At 36.4% G+C, this 15,768-nt stretch overlaps 2 protein-coding genes across 2 annotated transcripts; both read right to left on the bottom strand.

Moving 5' to 3' along the window:
* Positions 1-194: 194 nt before the first annotated feature.
* On the bottom strand, positions 195-6,813 carry c8g (complement component 8, gamma polypeptide). The gene is made up of 7 exons (XM_026938165.3): positions 6,504-6,813; positions 6,124-6,269; positions 2,705-2,775; positions 802-909; positions 579-680; positions 447-482; positions 195-317 (listed from the first exon to the last, which is right to left on the bottom strand). The coding sequence occupies exons 1-7, from the start codon at positions 6,684-6,686 to the stop codon at positions 307-309; spliced, it is 657 nt and encodes a 218-aa protein (XP_026793966.3). The 5' UTR covers positions 6,687-6,813; the 3' UTR covers positions 195-306.
* A 1,943-nt stretch (positions 6,814-8,756) lies between these two features.
* Positions 8,757-14,084, bottom strand: msrb2 (methionine sulfoxide reductase B2). The gene is made up of 5 exons (XM_026938148.3): positions 13,820-14,084; positions 12,080-12,177; positions 11,856-11,932; positions 10,979-11,126; positions 8,757-9,474 (listed from the first exon to the last, which is right to left on the bottom strand). Exons 1-5 carry the CDS (start codon positions 14,049-14,051, stop codon positions 9,370-9,372), a joined length of 660 nt encoding a protein of 219 aa, XP_026793949.3. The 5' UTR covers positions 14,052-14,084; the 3' UTR covers positions 8,757-9,369.
* Between the last annotated feature and the right edge of the window lie 1,684 nt (positions 14,085-15,768).

Here is a 15,768-nt window from a genome sequence, read left to right as displayed (position 1 = left end):
ATGATAGTTATAGGATGAATAGAGAGAATCACAGCTAAACACAAGAAGAGGCACTGAGGGTTCTAGCTCCCTAAATTGGCCTTCTCAAATTTATAACCAATAACAAATATAATAAGTTTGAAGAAAACTGCTTCATTTTATCCACATCTTCTCTGTGCGATTAAAAAAACCCACAAAAAAGAAAATCACAGAAATTATGAGTTTGATCATCTTTATTTTTTCTGCCACATCTGAGATTGTTTCTTGTACTCATGTTTATGATGAAGCCGTCATATCCACAGACGTCTCTCACAAAGACAGATCTGCTCAGGTCATTACTGGAGCAAAGAAAATAAGAGACAATATTTATTTCCAAGTGCATCTGCTGTTCCCCATGGCTTATCTTCATTTACTAGTCTCAAAGTCTTATTATAGGTATGGCAATGACAGAAAAGTGTCACTCTTACCAAGTGTGTGCTCACTGTCTGCAGACTGACAAAACCCTTAAAATGACATCGAGTGAAAATAAAACGATTCAATTCACTGGAAAGCTTCAACTCACTGAAAAACTTTCTTATTAAGTCAGAAAATACACTTACCGTAATTAGGAAACTGGAAAATAACATCCAAGCCCAGATTTTGTTTCTTTGCAATGTCCTCAAATTTATCCACAATGTCTTCAGCGATCTCTGGGGAGCGGCCTTTAGCACACAGAGTGTTTAATTAAGATCTTATGTACTACAATATACACTAACCTGCTCTCCACTTGGAAGTTTACTTTTGCAGTTGGGTAAAAAAAAAAAAAAAAAAAAGGCTATTTACCGTAGAGTTTCAAGGTGAGGTTGATCATTTTCTTATAGAGTAAAATGGCATAAGAGTTGTAGTCTGTCTCTACAATGAGGACCTCAGTGTTCTTCACTGGCATCTTTGCTATAGTAAGGATACAAAGAACACTCAGCTTATTATAAAACCATTTCTGCTGCAGATAAAAAAGAAGTACAAATATGCATTGTGTGGCTATGATATCCTGTATATATATATATATATATACATATATATATATATATATATATATATATATATATATATATATATATATATATATATACACACACACACACACACACAGTATATCATAGCCACACAATGCATATTTGTACTTCTTTTTTGGATGTATGGAGACATTTGGGACACCCTTATGTATATATATATATATATATATATATAAGAGTGTCCCAAATGTCTCCATACATCTCCATACATAGGGGACTACTTCTGCCAGCACCATGTCTGTTGTGCCTTCATCAGTGGACGTCCGTGGACGTACACTTCTCGGTTGTTCCGCAACACTTCCAGACTTTTTGAATTTGTTAATAAGTTTGGCAACAGTGTCATGTGATGTGCTTGCCATGTTTGTTAGGATATATTAGGCAACTCAGTTCTCAAAGTCGAAAAAAAAAGCAAATATGGGTAAGGATATGAGTGGCCAAAATGGCAGGTCTTGTGGGGTGTTCCCAGTATCCAGTGGTTGGTATCTACCAAAAGTGGTTCAAGGAAGGACAACCAGTGAACTGGCGCCCAAGGCTCATTGATGCACGTGGAAAGTGAAGGTTAGCCCGTCTGTTTCAATCCCACAGGAGAGCTACTGTAGCACAAATTGCTGAAAAAGTTAATGCTGGCTATGATAGAAAGGTGTCAGAACACACAGTGCATCGCAGCTTGCTGTCTATGGGGCTGCGTAGCCACAGACCAGTCAGAGTGACCATGCTGACCCTGTCCACCGTCGAAAGCACCTACAGTGGGCACGTGAGCATCAGAACTGGAGCAATGGAAGAAGGTGGCCTGGTCTGATGAATCACATTTTTTTTTTATCATGTGGACAGCCAGGTGCATGTGCGTCGCTTATCTGGGGAAGAGATGGCACCAGGGTGCACTATGGGAAGAAGGCAAGCCGGCGGAGGCATTGTGATGTTCTGCTGGGGTCCTGGCATTCATGTGGATGTTACTTTGACACATACCACCTACCTAAACATTGTTGCAGACCAAGTACACCCCTTCATGACAACGGTATTCCCTAATGGCAGTGGCCTCTTTCAGCAGGATAAAATAAAAACTATTAACATGAGTGAGGCTGAATATTTCTCTAATTATGAAAAAATTAAGCACATACTTTAAATGAAATTTAAATAGTAATTCAGAGCAATATGTATCTTGTTAGGTACCTAAGAAGTATTCGCAGCTCATGATTTATTTCATTTTGACATATTAAATACCCCGTTTAATGCATTTTTATTCAATATCTGAAAATTCAATGTCTAATCATCCATGGATAGTTGTCTAGTGTGTGGTTCTGATGAACATTTTCACCTTTGACGAATAATTTTTTCATTATAGTTCTTCTTACCTTTTGATATTATCAGTACAGAATGGAATTTAAATTTAAATTTTCAGACTTAATGGAGTGTGTTAAACATTTCTCAAGACTCTTGTGTTAAAGAAAACCTCTTCTCTGGGCATATTGAGCACAGGAGTGTGTTTGCCAGGGCCTAGGAGACCATTTGCTTTGTGCTAACGTTGGGTTAGATGCCTGGGTAGATGTTTTGGGAAAGGTCCTTTTGATATGTAAGCAGTTGAGGATTGAATCTTGAAGGGACAACACCTATGAATGCACATGAAGCTTCAGGAAAAACTATTCATCTTCTCTAGGCTTGTGCCTGTCCATCACCTCTCAGTAGGAATCGGCCCAGACTCTTCGTGGTCTCGTACTGCTGTTTGATCTCCCAACACTGATAATTTCTAACAAAAGAAGGAAAGAGCTTATAAAGTATTCTGCTTTTCACATAAGAATTATGTTGTACTTTTTAAAATACATTTTAAAATGTAAAACACATATCAATCTTTAGATTAAAATAGACAGACTGAGTAGTGTTGCGTGATTCAATTCTTGTTAAAAACATAGACTCCAGACGTTTTAGAGTTCACTGAGGTTTGTGCTTGATTATTATATTAAGATTCTTGCCAGTTTCTGTCAATAGTCACTATAGATATACAGTATATATAAAAAAAGAACAAATAAACCATGTGATAATATAATTATGAGTGGAAGTACAACATCTGCACTAGGTAAAGACTACGTAAAAAAACAACCCAGTAACATTTTTATATGCAGCCCTGGTGACTTCCTGAATCTGACAGCAGCTGTTATAGTAGTTCCAGCAATAATTAAAATCACATATTATATGAATAAGCTCATTCTAATTTGTTATCATTTCTGTAGAAACAGCTCATTCACAGAGATTTGTATGGTGGACATGCCACATAATCTAAATCTAACAAAAAGGTGTTTTGGTGTTTTCTGTAAGGAGACATTTATTTAACATTTATAGAAGGAGGCTCCAGTGTGACAGTCAGTAAGTTTTCCACCGTGGGATTGTTTGCAAGACAGAGGACTTTGCAGTTTCCAGTTTCTCAGTAGCATGACAAGCTGTGTTCTTTTTTTTTTTTTTTTGTCTTATTAATTTCAAGAGAGAGAAAAAAGGGACTGTTTATAGCTGCTCTAATGGTTATATGTTCTTTCATAAATAGAAAATGTAATCTTCTCAAACTGCAGTGGTATAAGAGGAATAAAACTCTTGGGAGCATTGTTGTAATGGAAAAATTATGAAGTAATAAAGTCACATCACCTTGGTACACCACCCTATCATTGATTAGTTTCCTATAACAACATTCACTATTATGTTTTATTCCTTACCTAATAATAATAATAAGAGTTCTTACCTCATAATGAACTAATCACGAACACATATTTTCGTGATTAGTTCAAGATTCGTATAATTGTTAGCATTATTAGAATTAGTCCAGGCATGCTGTACTTCAATCAGACAGTGAACCGTTGAGAATTATGGGATTGTAGCTTGCTGGATGATAGTGACTGAAATATTGATCATGTCCCTCCCATGCTTGGTTATTGTTGCTAGTTCAAGCTTGTGAAAAAAATTGTGATACAGTCATTGGGGTAAGCAGATATCACATGTAATGTAAGGGAATCAGGAACGTTTCAGGTAGAAGCCCACAGTAAGGCCTTCAGTATGCCTTAGAAATATAGACAACATTAATATATTTCAACACTGGATAACTAACATGTAGCTAACTTGTAAAGTTCCTGCAGAGCTAATTTGGTGAAGCATTCTGAAACCCCAATAACTCCTGAGCTCAGGTTACTGTCTGTGTGGTTTCCTCTGGATTCTCTGGTTTTCTCCCACCTTCCAAAAAACATGCCAGGAGGCAGATTGGCTATGCTAAATTCTCTAAGTGTGTGAATGTGTGTGCATAGTGCCGTGCCATGGACTGGCATCCAAACCGTGGTGTATTCACACTTTATGCCCAGTGTTTCTGGGATCGGCTCCAGAGCCACCGCAACCCTGACCAGGATAATGCAGTTACTGAAGAGTTATATATCTCTGCCTGTTGATTGTTTTCTCATTTATCTTTTTTAATGTCTGATCCATTGCCTGTATATATTGAGTGCTGTCCAGCCCTATTGGCTTGTTTGCCTGAGTGTTTTTTTTATTAAAAAACGTAAACCTACACCTTTGTGTAAATGCTGACGTGCCTGCTTAAGTGCGTGCAGAAACTGCAATGATTGGAAGGGTAAAAAAAAATAAGGTGAGGCTTGGAATAGATCAATTTATGTCAAACTCTGGACCTTGCACTCAGCCAGTTGATGAAGGAGTTTAGTCTCCTGCAATATCACCAGCAGACTAAAGGGAACTGAACTTACTGATGAAGGTTCATTAAGCTCATACATGTTTTATTATATATAAAGTGCTACTAACTCCTGAAGTAATACTCAAATTTCAAATAAAACTTGACATATACAGAGATTTGTTTGTAGAAATTCCACATACACCAGCATGAACGATCTTAGAGATGACTTTAAAATAAAGCTGATTATTTTACCATTGTTAGTTCACGTAGATGGTCATATTGTTCAAAATTCATCAATACTACTTAAAAGACAAATTATTGTTTTCTTTAATTACCAACAAAATGCATGAAACTGACATCTTCAGATTTCTGAGTCACAATGCACAGGCAGATACGGGGAAAAAAAATAAAGTTAACCTATAATATCTTATCATATTTCATCATTGAGCAAAAGCACTGAGCTTTTTGACTCACAAACACACACTACAGAAAGAAAATGAATCATGTTTTCCCTACACATTGTCTTTAAGAGAGTACAGCGATGATAGTGTGCTATATTTTTTTTTCATTTATTTTCAGCTTCTGCAAGTAAAGAATGGTCAGTGTCTCATTGGTTGATGTCTCAATGTCAAATCAGAGATTCAGGGTGAAGATTACCCCGAAACTCCCCAAAAATGTTGTATCACCCTGCTGGACATGAGGGCCAATACCACTGATTAGCATGTAGCATTGTTTGAACAAACAAAACTTGAACAGCTTGAGCACAAAATATCCATTAACAGTGCATGATATGTAAGGAATAAAACACAACAGGGCATGTTGTTACAGGAAAATAATCAAAGACAGGGTGGCGTAATGATTATTTTCCATAATATTCCAATAATGTGTTTTATTTCTCTTATACCACAGCAATTAGCCAATCATTACAGTCAATTTTTTTTATACATTTATAGTTATGTTTAATGTTGTGGAACAGCCATGAAACAAGTTAGTTCCTGTTTCACTTAAGTTATAGCAGCTATAAGCAATCCCTCCATATTTTCTATCTCTTTTCAATCTCTTGAAGTTACAAAACTCACAGCTTGTCATGTTACCAAGAAACCACAAACCGCAAAGACTTTGTCATTTTGGAAAACTTTACAGCTTTACCACTGACCATAACAATGTGCTGATATTGGAGACTCCTTTCAAAAAATAAAAGACAAAATAAACACCTCCACAAAGAAAACTTCACCATATCAACAATGTTTTTCAATCCGTTTATGTGGAGCGTCCACCATACGATTTATTACTATAGAAATTATAACATATTAGAACAAGCACATTAATATAAACATTGCAGCTGGAACTACTATCAGAGCTGCTGTTAGAAACACCTTCGATTCAACACTTTCTATTATTATTATTATTATTATTATTATTAATGCAGAGACTCACAGTTTGGTGAAGGTGCTCACTTGGATTGGTGCTTTGAGTGAGTCGGTTGCAGTCAGAGTTATGATGGTGCCCTCCACCTTATAGCCATGCTCTAAAAGGTACTTACATCTCGACGCCACACTTAGCAGGTACCACTGTCCATTCATCTGGGACAGAAAATCTATTTCATTAAATCAGTCTTTGATGGTGTATGCTAGATTTTCAGAGATGATGATTTTTAAAAAATATGTCATGCAGTCAAAAACAATTTTAAAGCCTGCAATCTTCAAATGTCTCCATACCTGCACATACATGTAACATGTAATGGAGAAGGCAGAGATTTCAAACTATTCAAAACAAAATGATATAGGAAGTGAAATGACAGATTTTGTAAATCATACCTTATTGATATCAACGTTCTGAGCTGGAGCGATCTCCTCAACGGGCTTTTTATCTGGTTTTGGTTTTGGTTTTGGCTTGTATCGAGTTCGTCTTCCATCCACAGGTTCCCAGAGACTAAAACCCAACAACAGCACCAGAGACAAATACACACACATGCGCAATATACGTGCACACTTATTCATCTTTTCATTTATAGCAAAATAAAGACACAGGTTTTCTCTCTATTTTTGCCATACAAGCACTGCTAGGAAGTTTGGTAGCTGGCTTTCCTGTTTGCTGTTGCCTGTGTGTTTGCATGTTTCTCAACTAAGATGTCCAGCATTGACACATAGCAAACAAAACAGTGAGTTTATCATTAACGTGGCTTTACCGGAAAAAGACAGCCCTTAAACCCCTTAAACCTCTATCTCACCCCCACACACTCCACTACCAATTATAAATGTGTTACAGCTAACCTGTAACCTTTATTCCCATTTTCATTACATATTCATCATAACTATCATGACTAGTTTTTATATAACTTGGACTGAAGTGAATTTAATTGCAGTGAATTTCTCCTTCCAAATGGCTATTAACACTTAATTTAAATTAGACAGTTAGAAATTATACACATTGATATTTGGGTCAAAATGTGTACTTACAGTACTTACAGTACACTAACACTATGTATGAGATCTGTGTGTGTTACAAAGTAGGCTCAGTGGCATCATCAGCAAATGTGGTACCCCTAGTGGTGGAAAATACTTGGGTAACTGTACTTTGTTACTGCACTTAACTATTATCTTGGGGTATTTATACTTTACTTGACTGTTATTGATTACATTAATACTTAATACACTAAGTACTCTTAGTTAATTACATCTTGAAGAAAACAGACTTTTTACACCTCACATTTTTATGTAGACCTTCAAAGTACTTGTTACAAATCTCCAAGATCTCATCTTCTCTCATCTAGCCAACGATGAGTAGTAGCTGTAGGTCAATAGAATGAGCTCCTGTACATTTTATTTGCATTTCTGTTTAGCATCCAATCAAGTTCATCACTGTAGAAAAAACTATCAAGAATTGTGCCAATTCTTCATCAGCTGTAACCTTCTTATGCTACGTAAAGTTGTTAAAACTATAGTTATTGGTGTTTGTCTGAATATGTATAAACCACAAAAGACTGCACTGTTGACCTTGAGGACAGAACAGACCTGGCTCTACCTCAGTAAAACGTTTCAATTTGGTGGACGAAGCAAAGACTCATATATAATGAGGTGTCATTTCTGCCACCCTAGAAGGCATGAACTCCATTTAATTTGAAAAAAACATTGTGGTAAGTAGGGGAGTGGTTTAGCAGGGGTCTACAGTGGATGAGGTACTGCCCTCCTCTAATTTTCTGTTATAGCTGTCGCACAACAACACTTCCAAGAATGCATTTCATCAAATTTTGGTGTTTGACGGCAGAAATATTCAAGCTGGTGTGGTGCTAAGCTTTCTCCATTTTGCCATTATAAATGACCATTTATATCAAATGAGCCAGGACACTAACCAAAGAGAGATAAACAGCCTGTTAATAAATGACCACAAATAAGCATCACGTGTGCCACTTTAATTTGCTTGTTTTCCCACACTCTTATTGCAGGCTCCAACTAAACCTTGCCCCTACCCTAAGTTTCGCTAATTTGTTAAGGTTATCTGGCTATATTTAACTACGTTAGGCTGTTATCTCATGCCTTACATCAATTAGACTAGAAATGAATTGTAATTGGCTAGGCACTATCTGGGGTCAATTCTCCTGCTTTTTTGTGCCCAGTGTTACAAGGATTGGCTCCAAATCCATTGTGACCCTGACCATGAGGTAGGGACAAATTCATCCTCCTACATGCATGACAATGGGAGGAAACTGGAAAACCTGGAGGAAATATATATGTGAACACAAGGAGAACATGCAGAAACTCCACACAGAGAGTAACTTGATGTGTGAGGCAACAGTGCTACCCGATGTAACACTGTGCCACACCCAGTGACTATATCATGTCCCAAAAAAACCTTATTGTGTCACAGTGTTTCAATGTTTGTTCTCCTATTAGAAACTGGTTTATAGAAGAGCCCATATGTTAAATGCAGACAGCCAATCAGACTGCAACTTTCAGCATCCTTAAGGTTGCGGCCAGAAAAGTGTCCAAAAGATGCTACACACATACACCAAGTAAGATGAATATTGTGTTGCTTTCTTGAGCCAAAAAAAAAATCACAAGGAGATAATACAATTTATTGCAATATTTAATTTCTCCCAGACTTTAATGCAATGTTGTTATGTTGATAGTTAGCTTTATTTTACAATTTGTAGGCACCTCAGGACCCTGTGGAATCGCAGCCCATTAAATACCATTAATTGAGCAGAACAAAAAGGGTAAAATTGTAAACATAATTCTAACCTTTTGACCTCTTTCACTGTTATATACATCATTTTCCAGTCCGTCAACAGCAGCCATGCTGGAAAGTTGGAAAAAATGGTCGTGACATGTCTAGTGACCCTGAATACCTTCCCTTTTTTCTACATAAAGCAATGCCAGGGCTTTTTAGCCAAAAAGTTTAGAAAAGACATGTTCTGTTTGAATTATGACTAAAAGCAGAACATGAGATCTTGAACATTCCTGCGTTCATTTGTTCTTTAAATCACTTCTGACAGACCCAGGAAGGTAAAAATGCATTAAACATAGACAGAAAAGGGCATAATTAAACCAGTCTGACTGAAGCACATATTCGTTCTCAGATATCAGCATGTCGGTGACATCCAGTTCTCCACAATTCATTCAGACTCTGATCACTTGCAGCTGTGGATGGGAAATGAGAAATGTGTTTGTCTATGAGATTGAATTAGTTTTCTCTGGGCTTGAAGTTCAGAGCTGCGCTGTTTATGCAGAATCTCTGGCCTGTTGGATCCGGGCCGTCATCGAACACATGGCCGAGATGGGCATCACACTGGAGAAACAAAAAAGGACAAAAAAGGATGACAAAATTCTGTATTACAGCTATTCGGTGAAGGAAATTGTTAAAATATTGTTTATGGGATGACACTACAGGTAGCCATAATCATTTTGTTCATGTCAGTAATTTTTTTTTTCTAGATTTTCGGATAAATTTCATCTATATAACCTTTTTTCCTTTATACTGTACTAATAAAAGTGTCATGACTCAGCAGTACTATTTTAATTTCAGAGATTTTATCCACTTGCAACTACTCTGGCCTCATTGAAGCACAACCATGTCATATCATATACCCCTGAAAAGCTTGTTTTTCCTGTTATATATGTCAATTTATGTGTCAATACAATATATACACACATCAATTTCTTTTACAAACCTTATATATATCATATTTAGTCTAATAGAACACATGAAATCACACTGTATTTTTAAATACATTTTCCCAAATTATTTTCTTATATCCAGAACCAAAACTCACACTTTCTAGATGATCAGCATTCATGAAATTTTATTTATGAAATTTTATTCATCAAAGTTTATTCCTATTCCTATTTAGAAGGACAGAGGAATTTTTCAAATTCTTGATAGCTGTTGGATTTATACTAGATTTTATAATGCCAAATGACAATTTTTTTTAAATAAAAGTGAGTGGTATTATGGAACAATTAGAAGTCAACAGCAACAATGTCAACTGAGATGCCTACACCATCAACAAATCAGGCCTTTCTTGTTACTATTCTGTACGCCTCAAATACCTTAAAATATACTTCAAACAGGAATGAAGCTATTGAAGAAAAACTATTTCGGATATTTGACCTTGTTGTGACCTTGACCCTGTTTTGATCACTTCCTAAATCTAATCAGTTCATCTGCTGGTTATAGTGATAATTCCATATATATCCTACAACCATTCAACCACTCGTTTTTGATGTATTGGTCTATCTTGGACAGATGAATGGATGGATGGATTGACACAAGCAAATTGGCGGAGGCATAAAAAATTATTATGCAAAGACTGTAGTTTTTGTTTTATTAAATGTGTGAATTTATACATATTTATTTAGCTGAAGTCTCATTTGCATAAACAATGTAATGTTTGTGAAAATAAAATCCAATACAAAAAATATTTCTTAACATATCAGTAAACAAAAAAGATACACATGGCCAAGTGTACAAAGAAATAATGTAACAGCACCATTTACTCTGATTTAAAAAAGGTAGCCAACTTGTTTTTAAAAATGAGAACTTATTTCAAAAGTGACACCAGGAAATAAAGCTATAGAATAATGTTGTCATATTATTATTATAATACTACTAAAAATTATATAAATATCATTGTTTATTACTGGTAATTACTATATAATAATATAACTATTGCAGATATCCATAACAGTGTACTGTCTTAGTACTGTCATCTTACTCATATCAATTATTTAACTGAACACTAGTCATTGCTATTGTCATGCAAGGTGTTAAAGTCCCTGTTTCAATCTCTTGCCTGTTTGCAGATGACTTCTGTTCCCGGGCTTCCTAACGAGTTATCAGGTCTGCGGATGATGTTGGCATGACTCTCGTCTCTCTCCCATGTCCCATGAGCCTCAAAGAAAGATGGCCACCCCGTTCCAGAGTTGTATTTTGATTCAGAGCTGTGAATTCAGAGCACAGTCAGCAGATTACTGATCACATAAACCTTGATACAATTACTACTCACCTATATAAGCACACTCCATACACTCACTCTTTGTGGAGTATCTGCTCAGCTCTGTGTTTTTGCATCTGATGTACCAAGACTTTGTATCAGGGTACTCCTTCATGGTTTTTGAACTGGTCTGCTTTCCTGGTTTTTGTGATTGCCTTTGCCTCTGATATCCTGTTTATGAATCACCTGACCTAGTGCCTGACCTTGACCAAGTTTAAGCCAAGTGTTTCTTGGATTTGTTTGTTCTTTGCAACTGCAACTGTATTTGCTGCTTCACAAATGAACATAATAGGGTCAAAGATGTTGAAGCAGAAAAGATTTATTAGTATATGGTGAACATAATATTGAAGGTCAAAATGAAACAGATGACTTTGCTCTTAATAAATGTCATGTGTCACTTGAATGATCCATTCAGAGATTGTATTAAAAACAATTGCAGAGTTAACTGCAGATTCTTTAAAGAGAAGTCCATTTTCAGAATCTCTTGGGGAAATTATAGATATGGAGCTAAGGAGAAAGGAACTATTGATTCATCAGAGGGCGCACTTCTTCCTCTGCCTAACACTGAGCCCTATTTTCAGATGTAGGAATTCAGTGGACCCAATATCTGGTAGGTAAAGAAGACTGTTCTTGACTGGACTGTGTTTTTTATGTGAATGATTCTCACTCGTCTTACCTGAAGAGTGGTGTGTCGCAGCACACACAGTGATACATGCCCACATCATTATGGTTCAGATAGATTCCACTGAATGGCTAGGAGAAAAGTAAAATAAAACAGATCAGAATCATGGCTGATTAATGAATAAGTGCGACAGGTTAACAAATATGTATTCTATGTTATGCTACTTGTTTCACCTAAAATGGCTCATGTATGTCAGTCTGTGTTTAACACACACTTACCACCTCAGTCCCTTTCTCTCTAGTGACTACATACTGTTCTGGAGTTAGTTTCTTCTTCCAGTCCACACACTCATCATAACGTGTCAAAGAAAGAAGATCTGCAAAAGAAGAGTAAAGTATTGATTTATGAACCTGCAGGATTTTTGACTATGTACAGTATATAGCATGCTGTAACTACTGAGGTTATATAGAGCTGCATCTTAATAAAATATAATTTCTGTAAATAAATATATAGATACTATATAGAATTGATATTGATTGATTATCTGTTGGTGGAAAAATTGAGGTCTATGTATTTAAGGAAAAATAATCAGCCAAATGAACTGATTAATTTATAGAAAGATAAAATACTTTACCTATAAAGTCATGCAAAATTTCCTTTTATAAAATCATATTTTCCTACTTTCTCTAATAGATCACTTAACGTGGCAGTTCCACAAAAACAGTCATTAGAAAACAAAAAATGAGCCACAATACTTTTACCCTCATCAAGAAGTCCAGATTAAATATGGGAAACATCCCCAATCCTACATGCCCCACCCCCTTTTTCTGGTGTTAAATGTTCTGAATTTGTGAATTAAATGCCAATCATTTATATTTGATGACACAATATCACTCACCTGTCTCATGTTTAGAAAAAAAAAAGATTTTCCACTTATATATTTAGCTTCTTAAAAAACAAACAAACAGCAAAACCACTACAGGGACAAATTTCACACTTTGACTATCTGCAAATTCAATGTAAAAAATTTAATACTAAAATCACATTTTATTTAAAAAATTGTCTGTCTCTAAATTAATATGATCACTGTCGTGTAACCTAGAGAAAGAAGGAATAATACTTGGACATGCCTTTTAGCAGTCTAGAGACCTCTAGGCCAACTGCAAGAATATTCTGTGACATTAATTATGCTATACATGCAGGGCTCCATACATTGCTGTGCCCTCTTGCTGATTAATCTGATGGTAGAGTGGCAAGAAAGTACACAATCAAGAAGTTCTCAAGTAGTGTTTTAGACTGGGGAGTCAGTCCATAGTGTATGGGTCTGAAAAACAGACCAAAGTGACTCACAGCTGGTTTTAGGATCATTTTCCCCCTACTGACACAATAATACTTTTTTCCTTTTCTTATCTAACAAAAAGTAACATTATTTATATATATATCATATGAAGCACCTATACATTCCTTTATGTTCTGTTCTCTTCACAATGTCTCATGACCAAATTTATGTGCTTGGGTCACCTTCTCTAATGAAAACAAAAAGAATTTCTAACATAAAAGAGATATTCTAAATAAAGGATATTGATGAGTAAAACCAGATTAATAGTACATAAATTAACATGATTCCAACTTGATTCATTAATTTATTATTAGACTAGAGTGAACAATTGTTAACTGCAGCCCCTGAAGTTCATACCATGCATGGCCTTGGTGTTGACAGTGTTGTCACTTGTGGGAAAGGACTTTGTACTTCAGATAATCATGTGCATTTTCTATCATAGCTCATTCATCCTGCTCTAAGGGTCACTGAGGACATTTTCAGGATATGGACATTGCTGACAATCACACCTTCATTTTGTAGATTTAGAAGTCATTCAGGTCAGTGTAGATAAAAATTAGACAGCTACTAAACATTACAGCAAATTATTGACTATTTCAGGCGTGCATTACAATTTATTTAGAATAACATAAAGGCCACTGTTTTATTTTTGGAAAAAGTTGAAAGAGATGTTACTTACCTGTTGCTGTGCCTAGTGGTCGGTTCAGCAGAGCCCGGCTCTTAGACAAAACCGACTGTGTGGAAGCTCCATTGTAAAGTACAGAAGAAAGTCGCACCAGGAGACGTGCCATGTTTCCATGCAGACTTTTACACCAGACACAAGCTGAATTAATGCTCAGTGAATGAACCTGGGGGAACTGAATTGAGTTTTTCACTGTTACTTGACTTACATTCCCTCCCTCACCCAACATCCAATGGTCAAAACCTTGTTTATGGCTGATAATGCTTGTAGGTTAAAGTTGATGAAAACTAACAGTGGTTTGCAGCTGTGCTGTGATGAAACTGACTTTGGCCTAAACTAGCCATTTACATTAATAATTAACACCAGTTAGTCGTTGTCACTTTTTTTTTTTTTATCTTTTATCTCTTTTAGTTTTATTGACGCCTGACTTTAAAACTAGGTAACCTAAATAACCTAACACATAAATTTATCTCATTTAGTTTTATTGATGCCTGACTTTAAAACTAGGTAACCTAAATAACCTAACACTTCCAATAAAGCTGAATTTACATGATTAAACTGATCTATTGACAATGTCACACATTATGTAGTTATGTTAATAATAATGTTTGAGTCAAATACACTCTGTCTACTAAAAGTTAGGCAACAGCTTTTCTTTTGGTTATACTTTTCTCTGTGTGAGATTTTTTGTTCACCCCAAAATTACTGCACACATGACAAATAATTTCTTTTTTTAATTATTTGGCATGCTGGCTGAAATAACCATGCTAGTTAACATTAACTTGTAAATATTCCACTACCAACTGTGCTACCAAGCATTACTAGCTCGCTAGTTATCACAATAGCTAGCTAATGTCAGTAAATGCGATCATTACGGCTCTGTAATTTTAGCTAAAACAACACAGTCAGACTTAGCCAAATACTTGAAACCACCACTGTCTACATCCTCTTGCAAAGTGAAAACAGTAACACAAGATCGCAATATTCTAGACAGATTAGAAAATATTACTGGAGTTAAAGGCATGGCTCAAGATAAAGAGCACCACATGCCCTGCCTGGTAACCCAACTGAACTATTCTGGGATGAATCAGACTGAAACACCTAAGAGATAGAAATATACCCAGCTTGTAAATCTCTGGGACATCCTCCAGGAGACATACACTATATGGCCAAAAGTTTGTGGACACCTGACCATAACACAGATATGTGCTTTTTGAATATCTCATTCCACGTTTAGTCCCCGCTTTGCTCCATTCTTTTGGGAAGGCTTTCCACCAGATTTTGCAGTGTGGCTGTGGGGACTTGCCCATTCAGCCACAAGGCCATAAGTGAGGTCAGGCACTGATGTTGGGCGAGGAGGCCTGGGGTGCAGTCAGCTTTCCAGTTCATCCCAAAGGTGTTCAGTGGGGTTGAGGTCAGGGATCTGTGCAGGACACTCGAGTTCTTCCACTCAAACCTTGGCAATCCATGTCTTCACAGACCTCGTTTTGTGCATTGGGGCATTGTCATGCTGGAACATGTTTGGGCCCCTTAGTTCCAGTGAAGGGAAATCTTAATGCTACAAAGACATCCTATACATCCCATCCTGTGCTTCCATTTTTGTGGCAACAGTTTGGGGAAAGCTCACATATGGGTGTGATGGTCAGGTGTCCACAAACTTTGGCCATTTAGTGTAGCAGAACATCTCTGAGGCCCACTTGCTGCCTTACAACACTGACTTATTTACAGCACACATTATACAGATGGCTGAAAGTAGCAGGTGAAAAAAAATCGGTGCAACATCATTGAGACACAAATTGCATATTTCATACTACTGGAAACTACAAGAAGACATGAAAGTGAAATTTCCCCCAAATGTTGTTGATCACCCAAATGTAGATGGCGTCTCAATTTCCTTCCTTCAGTTTTGCACTGGAACTCTGACAAGTAAAGGAAACTTACAGCTT

Source organism: Pangasianodon hypophthalmus, chromosome 22 (assembly GCF_027358585.1).
Source record: "Pangasianodon hypophthalmus isolate fPanHyp1 chromosome 22, fPanHyp1.pri, whole genome shotgun sequence".
NCBI classification, from domain to species: domain Eukaryota; kingdom Metazoa; phylum Chordata; class Actinopteri; order Siluriformes; family Pangasiidae; genus Pangasianodon; species Pangasianodon hypophthalmus.
This window is presented reverse-complemented; position numbering and strand designations above follow the sequence as displayed.